The sequence below is a fragment of the Chrysochloris asiatica genome, unplaced genomic scaffold, assembly GCF_000296735.1.
Source record: "Chrysochloris asiatica unplaced genomic scaffold, ChrAsi1.0 scaffold00099, whole genome shotgun sequence".
NCBI classification, from domain to species: Eukaryota; Metazoa; Chordata; class Mammalia; order Afrosoricida; family Chrysochloridae; genus Chrysochloris; species Chrysochloris asiatica.
The window spans coordinates 11,775,160-11,796,081 of record NW_006408617.1 but is presented as its reverse complement, the minus strand read 5'-3'; the positions used below and the strand labels follow the sequence as shown (position 1 = coordinate 11,796,081).

Below are 20,922 nucleotides of genomic sequence, written 5' to 3'. Positions count from 1 at the left end.
ACAAGAGCATACAACATAGTTTTATTTTTAATTACAAATGAGAAGTACTTGTTAATAAGCTAACAAGTGGATTACTACTCATAAACTAAGCATACCACTTAAGTGTACTGCTTTCTGCCAAGAAGTCTGACTGTCCTGTGGCAATGCCGTGAATTTGGGTAAAAATAAATCAGCACTGTCCTAAATACATCATCATTTTTATTAAAGTCATTCTGATTTTTTTCTTTAATTTTTTTTTGTACATGGAATATATCCTCATTATTTTTCCGTCTTATAAATAAATTTAAATTTTAAAATAGTTTTAAATTTACAGAAAAGTTTTGAAGATTACAGAATCCTCATATAACCTATACTGTTTTCCCCATTACCAACATCTTAAGTTAACACAGTACATTTGTCACTATTAATGCAATAATACTTATTGTTGCTGTTAATTTATATTAATTTATTTTAAATGATAAAATATTGACACATTAATAAATATCTGTATGTTCTTAATGTCCTTTTCCTGTTCTTGGATCCCCTCCAGGATACCACATTATATTTAGTTTAGCTATCATGTCTCCTTAGGCTCCTCCTGGCTGTGACCATTCTCGGGCTTCCCTTGTTTTTGATTACCTAGACAGCTTTGAAGAGTGCTGCTGAGGTTACTGAATAGAATATACTTCAATGTGAATTTGTCTCATGTTTGTGATGACTGAGCTATGGTTGTGTATACAGGGAAAGAGACTACTGAGGTAAGATGTCACTTCATTGCATCTTTTTCAAGGGCACATACCATCAATAAAACTTCCCACTGTTGACACTAACCTGATTCCCGGGCTTTGTAGTATAAAGTGCTCTTTTTTCCCCTTACATCCTATCCGCTTTGAAAGGAAGTCACTATACATAGTCATACTTCAAAAGTGGGGAGCTATGCTTCACCTCCTTGAGGGTGGAGTTCCTACATGAATTACTTAGAATTCTTGTACAGGAGAAATATGTCTACTCTCTCTCGCTTCCTTATTTATTCAATTATTTATTTAAGCATGGACTCAGATACTTATTGTATACTTAGGGATATAAAGAAATACTACTTCATCCATTTTGTTGCTCAAATTGTCCTACCTTTGACCATTGGGAGCTGCTTCCAGTTGGCTTGTCTCCATTGGTGAAGCTCCCCCATAACTGTAGGTTTTTGAGTTCTTCCATACTTTCTGACACTACAAGATGCACTCAGTTCATCTTGCAAATCCCCTGCCCCAATACTAAAATCAATTGTTTTTCCAAGGACCCCTTATTCTTTTTATCAGAGACTAGTCTTTGAAATCAAGTAGGCACTGATGTGTTCATTTCTACTGGAATATCATTGTTTCTAAATCTTCTGAGCTGACAGAGCAAGGAAATAAACTAGACTGCAAGGTTGGTTTGAACCACAAGGTTGGCAGTTCAAACTCATCAGCCATTCATTGTAAACCCTATACAGGGTTGCTATGAGTCAGAATGGACTTGACAACACTTAACAACAATACTGATTCATATTGTTGTTGTTGTTAAGTACTTCCGAGCAGTACTTGGTGGGTTTGAACCGCCAACCTTATGTTTAGCAATCAATTGCTTATCCTACAGTGCCATTGTAGGACTGATTCATGTTGTGGTGGTGGTGATGTGCCGTGGAGTCAGTTCCAACGCATTGCGACCCCATACAGGGTTTCTAAGATTTTAACAGAGCAGAAAGCCTCATCTTTCTTCCATGGAAAAGCTGGCAGTTTCGAACTGCTGACCTTGAGGTTTACAGCCCAATTTGTAACCACTACACTACCAGAACTCCTTTGGTGCATAAATATAGATAGTTGCCATTGAGTCAACAATGAAGCAGATATTCATGGCAACCTTATATTCTATAGAACAAATCAGTGCTCAGTCCACTGTTATTCTCATGACTGATGGCATGTTTGAGTTCAGTGCTACTGTTATTATGCCAACCCATCTCACTAAGGGCCTCCCATGCCCTCATTGGTCCTCTACCTCACCCAACATGATACCCTACTTCAGCAATGAATCCTTATTAATATAATGGGTGTCTGTTTTGTCAATCATGGTAGAGTTACCTGATCAGAAAACATCCCCTTTTGTGGTTCAAGAATGGAAGAAAGCAAGATAACTACCCAAGCAAGCAAGTGACACATTGCAGTTTATTAGGACTTATGGGGTCCTGGTGTGGCGCTGTAGGATAAGCACTGGACTGTACCTCAAGGTTGGTCATTGAAACCCACCAGCTACTCCTTTGAAACCCTGTACCGAGTTGCTAAAGTTGACACTGACTCGGCGGCTCTAAACAACAGGATGGGATCAAGCAGATGGGAAGTTCAACCACGTAGGGTCAAGGCACAGGCAGTTGGGCAGCATCTAAGAGTCCCTCCAGGAAGGTGCACTCAGGTGTGGTTTGGAGCCCACTCCTTCTTATATTAGAATTCAATCCAACTTGTTATCAGGGAAGCAGCTATTCTTGGAGCTTACCCTTTTGGTGGCATGAGCTCCATTGGGTACTAATACTAAATTGGGCTTTCTGACATATCATTCCTTTGGCCTTGCAAGATGCTTCTTATCCCACAATGACTCAGCATCCCAACTGAGGGCCATTTTCTAATCTAATTTGATACCATAAATAAAGTAAGAATACAGAAGAAGTCTGTCAAATGAAGATTAAATCAATATAAATTAATGAATGTTAAAATTATATCAGTACTACTACCCTATCAGTTCCTCAGATATTGTTGTTGTTAAGTGCCATCAAGTCAATTCAGACCCATAGTGACCCTGTATATGGTTTCCAAGGAGCAGCTGGTGAGCTTGAACCACCAACCTTGCAGTTTAAACGACTGTGCAGTCTGACGCATTAATCCACAGCACCACACCAGGACTCCACCTCAGATATGGATCCTGCTTTATGTCTTACTAAGATTACACTATATAATGCCACAAGCAAATGAAGCAAACAGTAATAAGAGGCAAAGCAACATATGATTTTGAACGTTTTTATCTTGGGCATTGGATAAAATCAACAGAATTATCAGAATTCAAACAGGTATCTTTGGAAAGAGCTTGATTTAGAAATAGAAGGAACATACCCAGTTTGTATAGTCCACAATCCCACTGGTGTGGTAATGACCAAAGTAAATAAACCTAGTGCTCATGACTCTCTATTGCCTCACCTGTCAGCACTGTGGCATGTAAGAACCAGGACTGAGAGGAAGCAGAGCTCAATATTCTGATAACTTCTGAGAATTGCATATGTTTGCTAGCAATTACATCTGCCTAATTCCTCAATTGTTCTTCCTGTGCTCTGGCAAACTACCCTAAAAGATCAAACCTTTCCAAAAACTAACAACATTTAGGAGACGGAGTCAATAACTTTGCAGACTGATGACATTCAATCTTATGATCCTGAATGTAACTAGGCCCTAAGCACCTCTTTATCAATGTTTATAATCATCCTTGGCGAGGAACATTTCCTACTCTCTAGCAACTATTCCACATCTCAGTAGTATTCTTTTCACTCAGTAGAACACATTTTTTTTTTTCTTTAACACTGAAAACGAAAGCAGTCAAGAGCAATCTGTCTTGAGCAAACTTTCCATTTCCCTCACTTCCACTGGACATTAGTAACTCTTCTCCATCCACTCTTTCCTTCTTCCCTCCAGTCTCCTCAGGGAAAGAGGTGGCCATTTTCCTGGTCAAAACAATACCACCCATCTTCATCTTGGATACCTTGCTTAAGCAATTCCCCAGAAGACCATTTTTGTTTTATTTTACTTAAAAAGTGGGAAACAATAGGTAAAAACTTTCCAAAAGTGTTAACTAAGCTTTTCCCTTAGCTCCAAAAATTTCAAACAAACTGAAACAAATGAAATGAACTGTATTTCAAACTGGTAACACCAGTTTACAAAAAAATGAATGTGTTCAGGTGACTTAAGAACACAAAACTTTGGCTACAAACTGAAATGCATTCAAGGACAAAAAAATTTTTTTAAAGATGTTTTAAATTTAAACGTCATTCAACAATTTCATTGTTTAAGATAATGTCAAGTGTGTTATTTTGAAACTATTGCATTTTGTAAGAAATAGCAATTTTCTAAAGTATTATGAACTATAGTTATAAGAAGAATATTCTCAATCCTAGAATAAGTAGGATGAAGTATTAAGAGTAAAGTGCTCTGATATCCACAATTTATTTAACGTATTAGAGAAAGCGAGAAATACAGCACAACATTAAGTGAAGGTTCTACTGGTATATGGTTGCTCACAATACTTTTCTTTCAACTTTTCAGTATGTTTGAAATTTCATAAGAAAAAAAGCATGCACAAAATTATAGTTTAATTTTAGTATTAAAAAATTATAGTTTAAAAAATCATTTTAGTGAAAATGCATTTATGTGCATATGTACTTAGAATACATGTGAGAATACAGCCTAAATTAGGGTTGTAGTAAAAATATTGTTTTCTTATTTGTAACTAATTTTTTTATGTTTCTGCAAAATGGGGTCCTGCTGTGGTACTGTAGGATAACCACTGTAGTACAACCTGCAAGGTTAGCAGTTCAAACTTACCAGTCACTCCTGGGAAACCCTATAAAGTTTGGGGAGGCAGATAAAGGCACTAAAAAATATGTACCTTGAAAAGTGTCAAGGATCTCAGGATAATTCTGTGAACAATGTCAGAATTAAGGAAGTACATAAAGTCACAGGTCTCACATATCACAAAGAGGGACAGAGTGAGTACTACACTGAAGGAGTACTACACCATGAGGAGCCTACTCAACAGACGACTGTCTATAATAAAGTCCTTGTCCCCCATCACCCCATTATTTACATAAAGACTAGAAATCATTGGTCTGCAATGGTAAAATTCATGACTAATTGGACTGTTATCATCCCAGAAGTCACACCAATATAATTGTGAGAATTCTAAACTAGTTAAGTTTTGACTTACCAACATCCATTGCAGTTTCCATGAAGCTTTTCTGTCGTGAAGCAAACTCTGCTAGCAATTTCTGCTGCCTTTCTCTAGCCTTCTGTCGCCTAGATTAAACAGAAATAAAGTGATACAGACCAGATGTGCTTAAGACTTACCTACCATCTTTCAAGAGTATATATTGTATTAAAAGCCCCTGGCACACAGTTGAGAGCAATCTGTTTTTAAAAGTATGTATTAGTTTCATATAAGATGTTATTGTACATAAAAGGGTTCACCATTAAAAAAAAAAAGATTCAAAAATAACTGACTTAGTATATAAAAATAAAACTCAAAATTTAACTTTAAGATGAGAAATAAAAACTAAAGGCAATTAGAAAATGTAGATTTCCAATGGGGTTTCCTAAGCATACACGTATGTTGACTAGTTATTTTTTGGCGATGAACTGATAATTTAGTCTCTGGCACACACATTAGCAAACTGCTTACTAGAAGAAACTATGATGTTTAGATATAAATAGACTCTAGAAGATAAGAATAGCCAGATTTACTATTACTTTAAGAAAAGGTCTCTTCTGCTAGCAGGTTAATGCTCTGGACTGCAAGGTCAGTTTAAACTACAAGGTCAGTGGTTCAAGCTCACCAACTGCCCCTCGGAAACCCTATATAGAGTTGCTATGAGTAGGAACAGACTTGATGGCACTTTAACAACAAGAAGCTAGATACAGAACGAGCAGAAGCTAACGCACTTTCCAGTTTCTAGTAGATCTTCCAAATTTGATTTATCTTGTATGAAATTAAAAATCCAAAACATTGCAAACTCCACATAAAGAATAAGTCTATTATATTTATTATTTACCCCTTATATACTTCCAAAATGTATTTAATTTCAATTTTTATGGTTGGTTTTCAAAAAATCACCAGTACAGCAGAACAAAACAATAATGTAAGAATACGAAAATAAAAGTAAACTCATAAAGTGGATACTACTAAAGCATAACCAAATACTTCACAGGATTGGGATACTGTGTTTGAGGGTTTAGGGACACAGTCTCTGGAGGCAACTTAGTCAACTGGGATAGCATAGATCACAAAAAGAATGTTCTACATTTTAGTTTAGTATTTAGCATTTGGGGTCCAGTCATTTAAGATACAACTATTGGTCTCTAGATGTATGAAGCAAAAGAGAAAAAAGGAAAGCAAAGATTTAAAGAGGAAACTAATTTACAATTTCTATACAGAACTAATAAGGAGCCCTGGTAGTAACTAATAAGTAGCCCTCGTTATGCATTGGGGGATTAACCGCAGGGTCAGTAATTCAAATCTACCAGTCACTTAACTCAAGATAGATGAGGCTCTCTGCTCCTGTAAAGATTTTACTGCCTCAGAAACCCTACACAGGGTCGCTATGAGTTGGAACTGACATGATGGCACAGTATAACCACCACCACCATACAAGAACAACTGCTGTTGTTCCGCTGATATTCATAAGTTTTTCAGTGACAAAATATTCTGAAGTAGTCTGTCTCTCCTTCTTCTAGTCTGTCTTCATCTGGAAGCTCAGCTGAAACCTGTGTGACCCTGGAAGTATTTAAAATACAGGTGTCATAGCTTACAGAATTACAGTGACACGCAAGCTATCACAGTATGATGAACTGACATATGAGTAAGTTGTCAGAGCTACACAGGGAAGACCAGTTAACACGACATAGGAAAAAATTCAAATTCCTTAAACAAAGGCCGAACTGACTAGATTAGTGAGGACATGAAGAACCCCCAACCTATCACCCTGCAATACCTTTTGAATTTAGAACTCAAACAGTTCCTATCAGCCAGAAGCCAAAGTGGATCAAAAATAAATAATGTCACAGTGAATACTGTGCTACATACTCTAAACAATCACCTGAATAAGGCCAAATGGTCAACATTTATCCTAGATCCTAATGACAAGATATGGTGAGACAAGGAAACTGATTATTGGAAACTGAAGAACCAGAATAGAAATAATGAAATTCTGACACATTGTGAAAAGTGTAACCACTGTCACTGAATAATATGTATATAAAGTGTTAAATGAGAATCTGATTTGCTATGTAAATTTTCTCAAAAATCACAAATATTTTTCGTAAAGTATTATTGTTGTTAAGTATGGTAGAGTCAGTGTTGACTCACAGTGATACGGTATAGGGTTTCCAAAGCTTTAAATCTCTGCAGGAGCAGACAACCTCATCTTTCACCTGAAGAGCAGTTAGCAAGATCAAACCGCAGACCTTGAGATTCGCAGTCTAGGGCTTATTGTATAGAGCCACCGTGCTTCCAGGCTTCCCTAGTGAGCATAAAATGTTACATGGACAGAAACGGCTAAAATAATGATTTTTAAAAAGAGGAAAGGGCGAAGAAGAAAGGTTTGAAAGCAAGCTATATACCAGTTCATCTGAAAAGACAAACTTTTTACTTGAACAAAACTCAAGGAAGAATTTTTCACAGCGCATGATACAAAGGACATCAAAAACTGAATGGACAAAGCATACTCTGTTCTCTGTTACTGCCCATTTATTATATCTGTACATCAGCTATATATTACATCCATAATCAGATTAGGAAGAAGGAGAGGCAGATGACTTATGAATGTTTATCCACTGAAAACCTTATGTATAGCAGTGGAACACTGTCAAATGTAGTGTCTTATACTATAAAAGGGTTATATGGGCAGAATATTTAAAGATGCAGAAAGCATCAACAGAAGATGAAAGGAATACAGTGTCACTGTAACAAAAAGAAATGATTACTTTTCAACCATTTCAAGAGGTAGCATATGATCAAGAAGCAATGGGTCTGAAGGAAAAAGTCTAAGCTGCACTGAAAACACTGGAAAAAATAAGACTCCAGGAAGTGTCAGAATACATACTGAAATCTTTCAATAAACTGATGTAGCACTGGAGGCACTCACTCATCTAAACCAAGAAATTTGAAAGGCAGCTAGCTGGCCTACCAATTGGAAGAGATTGGTATTTATGCCCATTCCAAATATCTGTGTTGGAAGAAGTGCAACCAGAATGCTCCTTGGAGGCCAGAATGGCCATATTTCGGACATGCTGTCAGGAGGGACCAGTCGCTGGAGAAGGATATCATGTTTGGTAAGGTGGAGGGTCAGAGAAAAAGAGGAAGACCCCCAACGAGATGGATTGGCAAAGTAGCAGCATCAATGGACTCAAGCGTGGCAACAGTAGTGAGGTTGGCCCAGGATCAGGCAGTGTTTCGTTCTGCTGTGCATAGGGTCGCTATGAGTCGGTACCGACTCGATGGCACCTAACAACAACAAAATTATCTGTATAGCATAGGTTGCTAATGAGTCTTTCTCCAATGCTGATTTCAAATTCTTCTTCATATAATGCAGCTTCTTTGATTATGTGGTCAATATACAAACTGAATAAGTATGATATATAGAATACAACCCTGGTGCACACCTTTCCTAATCCTTAACCATCCCTTCGTTTTGTTCCAATAACTGCCCCTTGGTCTATGTACAGATTCCTCATGAACACAAACAAGTATTTTGGAATGCCCATTCTTTACCATATTATCATTCATTAGCCTGTCATGATCCACACAGTCAAAAGCTTCTGCATATAAAGCACAAGTAAACATCTTTCTTTTATTCTCTGCTTCCAACCAAGATCCATTTGATGTCAGCAATGATATCCCTAGTTCCATGTCCTATTCTGAAACCAGGTTGAGTGTCTGGCAGATCCCTGTCTGTTATAGCCATTTTTTAATTACCTTAAGCAAAATTTTATTTACATATGATCCTAAATTCTTAATATACTTTTATGATACTTTTAAAATGAATTCTCTTGAAGAAATTTTCAATTACATAGAAATGAAGTACAACTATATGTTGTTGTTATGTGCCCTCAAGTTGATTCCAACTCTCTGCTACCCTATATGATAAGAGTAAAACCATCCCATAGGATGTCCAAGGCTGTAGCTAAGCACTTACACATTGTGCCACCAAGACTCCTTTTAAAATACATTAGATATGTAGTACAATAATACATGCAACTAAAATTGTTCCTGATAAGAGTTACCAAAGAATGACCCCCAAATGCGATGGATTGGAACAGTGGCAGCAGCAATGAGCTCAAGCACAGCAACGGTTGTTAGTTGGCAGGGAACTGGGCAGTGTTTCATTCTGTTGTGCAAAAGGGCGCTATGAGCCAGTACCAACTCAATGGCACCTAACAACAATAACATTACCTATGTAAAATCTGTATCTTTAATTCAGAATTATCCCTTAAGTCTCAAAACCCTTCATCTGACTAGACGTTTTCACTTGGGTGTTCTCCTCAAATTCATTAGTATCCAAAAGTAAACACATCAGTTTTACATTTAAGCCTGTGCGCCCTCCTGATCTTCCTTATCTTGGTAAATAGAGGAACATCATCCAAGTCCAAAATCTGGAAACCATCCATGATTTCTCCCTCCTGATTCTCCACAGCAAATTTATCACCAAATTGTAACCTGTGTACTTGCTAAATAGCTCTTACCTATTTCCTCCTGTCTTTAGTTCACATCCTTATACCTTCCCCAAATTTCCAAATAACCTGATCCCCAAATTTCCAGTCTTAGCTCACTCTAATCCATCTGCATATAATTACATCGTATATTATTTCCCTATTTAAAACCCACCCTTCAATGGTTTCCAACAGCCATTAATTCATTAACTGCCAGTTAAAGTTACCTGGTTGTCACAGCACCACACCAGGACTCGAAATACAGTATGATGGTGGTGGTGGTTACGTGCTGTGGAGTCGGTTCTGACTCATAGTGACCCTGTATAGGATTTCTGAAGCTGTAAATCTTTACGGGAGCAGAAAGCCCATCGTTGTCCCATGGCATGGCTGGTAGAACTGCTGACTATGATATTAGCAGCCCGACTTGTAACCACCACGCTACCAGAGCTCCTTCCAAATATAGTATAAACATCCATTTGTATGACTGGAAGATAGGGAGATGCATGTGTAGACATGAATCTACCAGCTAATTACTATAATTTTGCCCTTTGTTCTGAAGGACATCTGTATCTTTTTGTATGGTTCTCTGCCATTTATCCAAAAACACTGAAGATCTGGCTTTGTCACCTATCATGGAAAATGGTACCCTTCCCAGATTTCAAATCAGTTGGTACAAATAACCAATATTACACAGCTCCAAAATATTCGTATACTGGAGTCCTGGTGTGGTACTGTGGGTCAATGTGCCAGACTCCAAGGTTGCAAGGACTGCAAGGTCGGCGATTCAAGCTCACCAGCTGCTTGCTCCTCGGAAACCCTATACAGGGTTGCTATGGGTTGGAACTGACTTGATGGCATTTAATGTCACTATCAACAACAAATTACTAGTAGAAGAAAAGAGAAAGCATTAACAGACAATGCTGGAACTCAGACTGTCCACTACGCAGATGCTGCAGGTTTTGCAGTAGACAAGTACTGTCCAACAGAACCCTTTGCTATGCTGAAAATGTTCTCTATTTGTGCAGTTCAACATGGTAGGCACCACTAATGGGTGCCAATGAGCCCTTCAAGTGCAGCTTAAAAATAAACAGCCATGATGTATGTATGTATGTATTTAAAAACAAAAACAAAACCTGGTTGTCTTCTTAGCCTTCTCTCTTGCTGCTCATAGACCTAATATAGTTTTTTAACTCCTAGTGTGGCACCATAGGATAAGCGCTGGACTGTGAAGCACAAAGTCAGCAGTCAAACACATCAGGTGCTCCTCAGAAACTGTATACAGGGTTGCTATGAATTGGAACTAACTCGACGAGCATAACAACAATATTGCATTTATTACATTAACAACTGTGTGTTCACTAGACTGTCTGCCGCTACATTGTCAATTCCTCGACACCAATCCACTATTGTCTTGAAAGGTGTCTGACTGGCATCCAACAAATAGGGAATGGGATTAACAGTGAAGTCCAGTTTAGGCTGGCTTCCACTAATCACTTCACCCATAAAACTGTCTCTATTTAAATTTTAAAGTAACTATGATGATAAAATTGCTCCAAAAATTATCTCTAAATTACTCTTCTAAGTTAACTATTAAATGATGACTTGCCCATATAGCTCATAACAGCAGTCCAGAAAATAATGTGTTGGCAATGTTTTTTATTTATACGGACGAGAATGAGATGATAAAATGTCAAGGTTCTTAGTACTGAGATGTACTCCTTGGATTCTACATAAGGGGATATTTGTACACATACCACAAAACTGCTGCTTTAATAAATAAATTCACTTTAAATATTAGCGAAATCAAACCACTGAATATTATAATTCCTTGGAATTACACAAAGACTATCTCTTGTTGTTGTTGTTGTTAAGTGCCGTCAAGTCGGTTCCGACTCATAGCGACCCTGTACAGGGTTTCCGAGGGTGTAAATCTTTACGGGAGTAGAAAGCCTCATCTTTCTCCCGCGGAGCGGCTGGTAGTTTCGAACTGCTGACCTTAAGGTTCGCAGCCCGATTCGTAACCACTACGCTAAAGACTATCTCTAGTTGCATCTAAAGAAATCCTTTTTTTTTTTTTTTCCCTTTAACGTGGCTGCATCTTTTGGCATCATGAGCATTCATTCTCTCAAGACCGACCTTGTCGCATCATGACAGCAGCACAGGCTTCTAGAGAAGCTAGTGAGCGCACAGCACACAACAATACAACACTTCCGGCAAGCAGTGTGGGCTAAGAACCCCACCACGTTTGGAGCTCTTGACCACAAATTCCACTTATAAAAAGCTGTGACCAAAAGTGAGGGAAGTGAGATTTCTATAAATATAATTCTGGAACAAATTAGCAGCAACCTAAAGGCTCAGAAACTGGAGGCAAGCATTCAGTGCTGTTGCAGTTGGTAAGTGTCTTTGAACTGGTTCCAACTCACAGTGACCATGTATAGGGTTTCTGAGAAGCAACTGGTGGGTTTGAACCACCAACACTTACTTTAGCAGTCCAGCACTTATCTTACAAGCACCATACCAGAACTCCATACATTGTGTTTAAAAACATTAGTTTCTAAAAATTAAAATCATATATTGATAAAAATTGGAAAGCACCAAAACGAAGTAAAATAGATTTTTATTTTGAGAAATATTTTAAATAAGTATTTTTTCTATTCTCATTTAAAGCTGAATTAATAATTTTTTTTTTTTAACAACAGAATTAGAACCAACTCGACAGCACTTAACCACAACAGCCACAGTAGAATCCTGGTGTCGTGCTGTAAGTTAATATTGGACTGCTAAGCACAAGGTCAGTAGTTCAAACACACCAACTATTTGCTCAGAAACCCGAAGCAGTGTCGCTATGAGTGGGAACTGACTCAAGGTACTTAACAACAACAAACACCAACAATAAGAAGCCCTGTGGTATCACTGTGGGTTAAGCATTGGGCTGTTCCTGGAGAAAGATGAGGCTGTAAGCTCCTGAAAGATTCAGTCTCAGGAATCCTACGTAGGGCTCACTGTGAGTCTGAGTCAGTTCTGTGGCAGTGGGTTTGGGTTATTATAGCAATAACAGCAGTAGTTTTTCCTAAGAGGCCTCCAAGTTTAATACTAGGGTCAGAACTGTTATTACTCCCAATCACCTCAGCATAACCCATGCACAAGCACTCAGTCTCAGTAGCCTTAAACATTCATCAGCTATGTTGTTGTTGTTGTTGTTGTTAAGTGCCATCGAGTCGATCCCGACCCATAGCGACCCTGTATAGGGTTTCCAAAGAGCAGCTGGTGAGCTTGAACCACCAACCTTGCAGTTAAAATGGTTTTGCAGTCTGACGCATTAACCCACAGCGCCACACCAGGAATCAGCAATAGTGGCAGCTAATAAGTACTAGGGCTTCGCCTCAGATAGCAAAAAGAGAAATACCCAAGCCTCAGCAGTACCATAGCTGCTTAAAACATCACAATGAAAAATTACCTTTCTTCTTTGTCCAGTGTTGTCTTCTCAGCAGCAGTGACTTTTCTGGGTGGTACAGGAGGGGTCACCTTTCTACATATCTCTTCAATGATGCGCTTGTTCATTCTGCTCTGCAAGGCAGCTTTGAGTAAAATTCTTTCCACTGCATTTATACCATCTCCATGACTATATTTAGGAATTTCTGGTTGGATTAAAATTTCTATGTCATCTAGCCAAGGAGGATAGTAGGAGTTTTGTTTTCCTGAGAGTTTGTGGTGAAGTTTAATTAGCAAAGACAAAATGCTTTCTTTTATTTCCAAAATGGCTGTCGTTAACTGTGGAGCGGAACCAGAAGCAGACCATTTACTTGACGTTTTGGGACGAACCACCTGATTTGCTTCACTGGTATTGCGATTGATGATCTCCTGAAATTTCTTTCTACGCTCTGCTACTAAGCTGAAAACTTGAGCTGTGCCAGAATTCTATCATTTAAGAAAGAGAAAGAAGAAAAAAAAAAAGCAAGAGAAATTACTCAATATCAATCTTAAGAACATAGTAGTATCACTTTTCCAAAGGGAATGGTCAAAGTTTCACACAAAAGTAGAATATTTTTAAAGTCATACTTCTTGTCACACTTTCTTAAATTCCCTAAGAGGTTTTGCTGATCTAAATGTATATTGCAAAAATGAAACCATGCATAACCAAGCCACGATAAAAACAAAACCACAAAACAACCATTTTAAACATATATTTTATAGTATAAAATATATTTCATTATCATCAATAGATTTGTTCTTTGAAATAAATCTGTGCTTAAACCTCTTTTTCTTAAATACTTGTGTTGGTACTGTTGTTGTTAAGTGCCACTGAGTTATCTGAGACTCACAGCAATACTATATAGGGTTTCAGAGGAGTGTCTGGTGGGTTTGAACCGCCAACCTTGCAGTTAGCAGTCCAGTGCTTATCCCACAGTGCCACACCAGGACTGGTAAATATACTTAGCCCCATTCAATCTGGAAACAGCAATGAAGAGAAAGAAGAATACGACTACTAACATCTCTTCAACCTTCTAGATCTATCTACCAGGGAAAATAAAGGAAGCTGTGGAATCTATAGCAATAGTAAAGAGAAATCACAACAAAACTCCTTACCAGTTAAAAAGAAGAAAAGTAGTTCTATTCAACATTCATCAAGAATACTATATTTTTTACTCATTTCAGCAGGTTTGCTATTTAATTTCCATAATTTTAGCAAAATTATGAATTATCTTAATGAAACTGAACTTGTAATTAATTTTATTTTAAAAGAACTTTAAAGCTTGACAATTACCTCAAACATAAATGATTAGTTACTAAACTTGAAATATAGAGATGAAAAATAAAATTAATCTGTTTCATATTTGAATATCATTGCTAATTGTTATTTGAACAATTTTTAAACTATTCTCCTCAATAATTTATCTTCTAAATAGTCTTTTTGTTAGAGCTGTATTAAGGCTCTTAGAAATCACATTTTAATTAAGATGAGACAGTTTAATGGATTTCTTAACTTTTTAAAGCTAGAATAAAAAGATGTCCCAATATCAACTGAGCTTTTATGAGCCAAATTACAATGCACACTATTTGTTAATATCCAAGCTATCTTTACTGGCATTAGAAGCAAAAGCTACCTCTAATAGTAAGGTTACAATACTGTAATCAAAACACTTTTATGTTGTCCACTGCAAAACATATTGTCAAAGGCAAAGAAAGCTCCAGTGAATGAGTTTTACTACGAACAATGTTTGATTCAATGGTCTCTACTCACAAAATTCTAGGTGGCTGTGACTAGAAATACTTAAGATACTTGGTATGTTGTTTCAAAAATTTTCATTTCTGCTTTCAAAATCAATTAATTAAACTACATGTAATGAGACAGCTGATCTTTAAACTGAATTCAAATACACACTATATACAATTTACTAATCTTATGGGCTTATTTTATGAAAGTTAATTAATTGCATAGAGGCAAAAACAATATTTGTAAATGGTCATGCTGCTATCAATGCACAATTAAATTTACTTTGATTTAGAAAACAGCAGTCATTTTAAAATGTTAGTAATATAAATGTAAAAGAGACCCAAATGTGCAGTCTATAATTTGTCTAAAATACTGTTTTCACTAATAAAGAAAAATATACATTATTTTAAGCTCAAATTATGAATTCTTAAAAACTGAGCTAAAATTACTTCAGCCAAAAAAACAACCCATTGACACACATTTGTTGTTGCTGTTAAGTGCTGTCAAGTCGGTTCTGGGCCATCACAAGCAATTCTGTACGGGTTTCCAAGGAGTGGCTGGTGAGTTTGAAGCACTGACCTTGCAGTTCAAACCGACCTTGCAGTCCAGCACATTAACCCAACAGCACCACACCAGGACACACATTAAAGAAACATTATTTTTAAACTTAACCATATTAATTAACACACACAAATACTTCAAAGCGTTTATTCCTCATTTTCAGGCAAAGCCATGTTGCTAGCTAATGCAAATATCATACACATCTACCTCTCTTTGAAGAGCTTTAGGCCGTCGAGAACTCTGGCAGATTAAAGAAAAAGACTGGTGAGAAAGAAGCTGCTTAGATAGAGTAGAGGAAATAAAATTTAAAGTTATCTACAACTTTTTCCTTTTAGATGTCACAGGATGCCATAAACAATATATCCAACATAAAACATTTAATTCTATTCTTTTCCTTTTTCTGTCTCTTATACTTACATGTAAAGACCCCAAGCTATCAGAACTAGTACTTGCAGGTGAGTCTCTCTTCACTTCAGGAGCTGTCTCTGGAACTCTGACTCTAACATAGTTTATAAAGTGTCGCATGTTTGATATTAAGTTACTTCCAGGAAACCAACTGTCATGGCAACGTTCTGGTCCACCTACTGATGTCTATAAAATAAAAATAATGAATATCAAACCTTGTCAGGTCAGGTCTTAGGTACAATGCTGATATTAATTAGACCAATAACCATTCATTGACTTTCATATTGCTGAATCTGTTAAAGTCTCATCCATAAATGATAAAAGGTTGTTGGTGGTAGTGATTATGTGCCGTGGAGTTGGTTCCGACTCATAGCATCCCTGCACAGGGTTTCTGAGGCTGTAAATCTTTACAGAAGCAGAAAGCCTCATCTTTCTCCGGTGGAACAGCTGGTAGTTTCAAACTGCTGACCTTACAGGTCACAGCCCAATTCGTAACCACTATGCTACCAGAGCGTAATAAAAGGTTAATAAAACTCAATTCAAACACTAAATACAGGAACAAATTCCTTAGTACTAATATAACTAAATCCAATGGAAGTCAGCTATGTGGCTCTTGAAAAATACTTGTTTCAATATGGAAGTACTCAACACTATAGAATGTTTACATCACCAATTAGTAACAATTCAAACTACTGTCAAATATCATTAGTTGAAACTAATTGTGAAAGTGAAAAATCAACCAAAAGAAAGATCCAGTCTTAAAGGATCTTAAATTTTAACATCTACATTAACTCAACTAGGCCTACAAAGAACTGCATCATTTTTGTGTGTGTTTGTTTGCTGTTAAAGTTATTAATTGTTGTATCTTTTTGGAAGGAAGGTATGAGAAGAATCCCAGAGAGATGGACCGACACAGTGATAGCTCAAGCGTTAACAATTGTGAAGATGGCACAGGATCGGGCAGTGTTTCATTATGTTGTGCATAGGGTCAGTATGAGTCAGAACTCACTCGATGGCATCTCAACAACAACATCACTTATATGTAAATGATACTTCTAAAGCCCTGAAATACATTAGCAATTTGCATACTTAAGGGTTTTTTTTTTTAACATTCATAGTAATATTTACTCCATTACATTATTATCTCTTCAGAAATAATTTTCTACTCAAAAATATTCAAAATTTATAGATTGAAGTGCTAACATAACAATTGCTCACTGGTAATCAAACTCTTTACCATAAGATAAAAAAGTACACTAACTTCTTCCTTAATTTTTGTGATATGTTATAAACCATAAATTTCAAATTCAATTAATTTTGATGAAACTTCTCAAGACAGCATGTATTTGAACTCAAAAAACGCCTTTATCAGTAAATCAGTAATTCCTTTAAAAATCTTGAATATGATAAATCTATAAGAACACTTCAAGACCACATATTACCTTTACTAAAGCATATCATCATAACTTTATTATTTAAAAAAATACAAGAAACTACTTGCCTCTTCATTTGATTCCTCTTCAGGAGAATTTTCAAGTCCTAATTCAATCAGATATAAAACCATGCATAGAACATGTTCTGACAGATTTTGATGATCCATCAAAATCTTTAAAAGGGGGGGAAAGTTACAAAATTATTTTTCTAAAAAATATATTTCATGTAAAAGTCTAAAAATACTTTTATGTTAAGGTCAAAATAGAATGATCAGATTTATAAAAATAAATACAAAACATGATTAGATATATAAGTAAAACTGTATCTTGGTGAGTAGTTAAACTAAAAGAACAAAAAAGGTGGTTCCCTCTCAAGATCACAAACTATTTTAAACAATAGCTGGAAATACTTAATTTGCATATAGCCTAAAAGTTAACAAATTAAAACTATTAATAACAAATATATAAGTCTCTAGTGAAATAAATTAACAAGAACATGTTACATTCCAATATTCTTCTCCTGATTACAAGGGTATCAGATAAATAAATATGCTAAATAGGATATTTCATACAAATGTATTTAGTACAAAAACTGGCATATAATTGAGAGCAAAATAAATGTTGATAGAATATGAATGCTCTTAAAATAACTCTACAATTAAAATTCTGAGCCTGATGACACTGAGAGACTGTCTAAGTGTGCAAATTAATGCACAGTTTGCATGGGTGAGAAAGGGAAAGGGTGCAAAGGTTATTAAAGAGTCTTCTCTGAGAAAAACACAACAAATTTGACTTTATATGTTGTTGTTAAATGCCACTGAGTCGGTTCGGACTCATGAAGAGCCTGTACAGGGTTTCCGAGGAGCAACTGGTGGGATTGAAGCACCAACCTTATGGTTAGCAGTCCAGTGCTTATCTTACAGCATCACACTAGGCCGGGATCATAATACAAGTCATAAACACCTTACACTGGATTTCAACACTACCTTCAATATGACAGATCACTATGACTAACCAAAAGACACCTAAAACACTGTAAGAAAAAACTGACCGCCGGCTTGTCATCATTATAAAAGTCATCTCACTATATGAGGGAAGGAATAAGAGGTTTGTTGTGGAGTGGCAGAGTCAGCTTCAGAATCAAAAAGAAGACAGGTTAGGCTGACCTAACAGAAACTCTCCAAATGGCTGAGAGGATTGAGAAAGAAGCTTAGTTACTTAAAACCTTAATCTTTTGTGAATAAAATAAGGAGTTTTTGAGCACTAACTCTTTTAACTTTTATTTTGGCTGCTGAGTGAAGTATGTAAGCTTTAAAACTTTTTCTTAAAAACCGAATTAACTTAACATGAATTCTGTCTATACCAATTTGACCTTAAACAACAGATTTTGGCCTAAGTTTTCTCATCTCTAAAACTAGAATAATAATGCACAATTGTTGGTGGAATTACATGAACTGATACCTGTAATTTGCTTAGTATAATATCTAGCAATTGTTGTTGTTGCTGCAGTGCTGATGGTGTGAGGAGCAGCGGCATGAGGAGGTGGAACCTGGAACCTGGAGGCAGCAGAGATCACTGTTGCTAATCCACTACTTTACAGAGAAGAAACTAAGGCTCAGCCACAAACTCGGCTAGTGTCAGTAAAACTAGAAAAAAGATTTCAGACTCCCAAGTCATTGTTCTTTCTATCCTATATAATGTTGTATAAATAGAGCATTACCAGCTAAATTCAAATAAATTTTGACTTGAAAATGTATAATGTTACCATTTCAACTGAGTAACTTTCTTTTAAAAACTCACTTTACTAGACACTACAGAAAAACAACAAAAACGAAAAGCAATTTCCCTAGGAACTTTTAACATTTCTTTAACATGGCAGGATATGAAGATGGTTTACTGAAAATCAATTCTGAAAAACTGACTCAACAAGATTAAACAAATTCAATACCAATTAAAGAACTTTTCATTAAAATCATGAAAATGATTATAAAGTTTGAATTCTAAGCTTCATTTATAATTGTATAACTAAAATACTTTTTAAAAAATAAAATGTACTATTTTTACATTAATAAAATGAAAAAGTACAATACAAATCATTGGCAGTAAGGCCACCTTAGTTATTAAAGTATGAATTACTTATTATTACTACTCAGTTTCACCATCTGGACTGTTATTTAATCTCTAAAATTCAGTTTTCGTTTCTGAACAAATGAGAATAGCAATGTAATATTTAGTCATAATGATTTTTATTGGATTTAAACAAATCTAATATTATATATGTAATATTTAGAAATCAGACACTAACTTAGCATTTAACAAATATTATTTGAAAAAACAAATTTTTTAAGTAAGAAAATTATTCTATTTTTCTACTGAGATAAAGGACATTAAATTATATTACTAAATAATCCTTTAAGAAATTAATGAAAATAAACCATTCAAGATGTTTTTTGAAGTCTATGCTCTAAAGTCTTACCAGACATAACTTGAACCCGTAAAATGAAAAATTGGTAGTAGGATTGGGTTAAAAAGAAAGGGAGTATAAAAATATAACGGAATTATTTCATTATCTAACAAACACTAGAAAAAAATTAAAACATCGATTTCACTAAATTTATTGCACACTTTCTTAAAAGTTAGTGGCATGTAGCTAGAGATTTGCATACCAAATATGCTTACTTTTCATTTTATTTTTTTGAATTTTCAAATTCTAAGTAGGAAGAATTAGAAACAATAGTTTTTTGCATCTAATTACATAATATATATGTTTACAATTATTTTATATGTTTATGGTTGTTTTAGCTGTCTAACATGAGCATAGTTGTTTTATCTTTCGTTTCTTGTCCAGATCAAATCATAAATATCTGTTATATACAAGTATATAGACACATACTCAATAATATTATGTTTCATATAACTTTTAAGTACTAGCATTTGAATGTTAGTCAAATAAATCAGTTCTATGCTAAGAAACTCTAGGTAACAAGTAAAAGCATCATTTTTTTTGCATTTTCTAAGGAGTCCTGGTATGGCACTGTGGGCTAATGTGTCAGACTGCAAAGTCGTTTCAACTGCAAAGTCAGTGGTTCAAGCTCACCAGCTGCTCCTTGGAAACCCTATACAGACTTGCTATGGGTTGGAATAGACTCAACGGAACTTAACAACAACAACAAAGATGTTTATTAGAGTCCTGGTTTTGCACTGTAGGATAAACACTGAACTGCTAACCACAACGCTGGCCGTTCAAACCTACCGGCCATTCCTCAGAAACCCTATACAGGGTCACTATGAGTTGGAATCAACTCTTTAAAAATCAAATCTAAAAAACAACAAGAAGATGTTCATTAAAAGCATATTCTTGATGCTGCCACAAAGGAGCCCACTCAGATTCTTCTATTCTACATTCTTAATCAAAGAAAAAAAGCAGAGAGCACCCTAAACTAAGGATTCTCTGCACCTCTGGCTGCCACTTTAGTTTTGTCATTTTAGTGAGTTCTGGACATTTTTTGCTCCCTATTGTTCATTCTACTAGAAGCCCTGGTGGTACTGCAGGTTAAGTGCTGGGCTGCGAACCACAAGATAAGCAGTTCAAACCCACCAACCTCTCCAAGAGAAAAAGATGAGGGTGTGTGTTGCCATAAAGATTTATAGTCTAGAAAACCCTTGAGAACAGTTCTACTCTATCCTATAGGGTTGCTACCCATCGCAATCAACTCAATGGCAGTGGTTTGGGGTTTAGTTTTCTAGTTCCTCCTGTGTTTCCATTCTTGCTCAACAGGAGCCATAAACAATTATTTCTATTGGAACTTGGATAAGATAGTTTTTTAAGAATAATGGTTTA

At 36.0% G+C, this 20,922-nt stretch overlaps 1 protein-coding gene across 1 annotated transcript in view; it reads right to left on the bottom strand.

Moving 5' to 3' along the window:
• The window catches only part of UBR3 (ubiquitin protein ligase E3 component n-recognin 3 (putative)), a 247,525-nt gene that overhangs the window by 88,452 nt on the left and 138,151 nt on the right, over window positions 1-20,922 (bottom strand). Inside the window, exons 21-24 of the mRNA XM_006867038.1 lie at window positions 17,143-17,254; window positions 15,661-15,827; window positions 12,925-13,385; window positions 4,972-5,060 (exon numbers count right to left, since the gene is read on the bottom strand). Coding sequence (XP_006867100.1) covers window positions 4,972-5,060; window positions 12,925-13,385; window positions 15,661-15,827; window positions 17,143-17,254 — 829 coding nt within the window. The remainder of the gene's footprint in view (window positions 1-4,971; window positions 5,061-12,924; window positions 13,386-15,660; window positions 15,828-17,142; window positions 17,255-20,922) is intronic.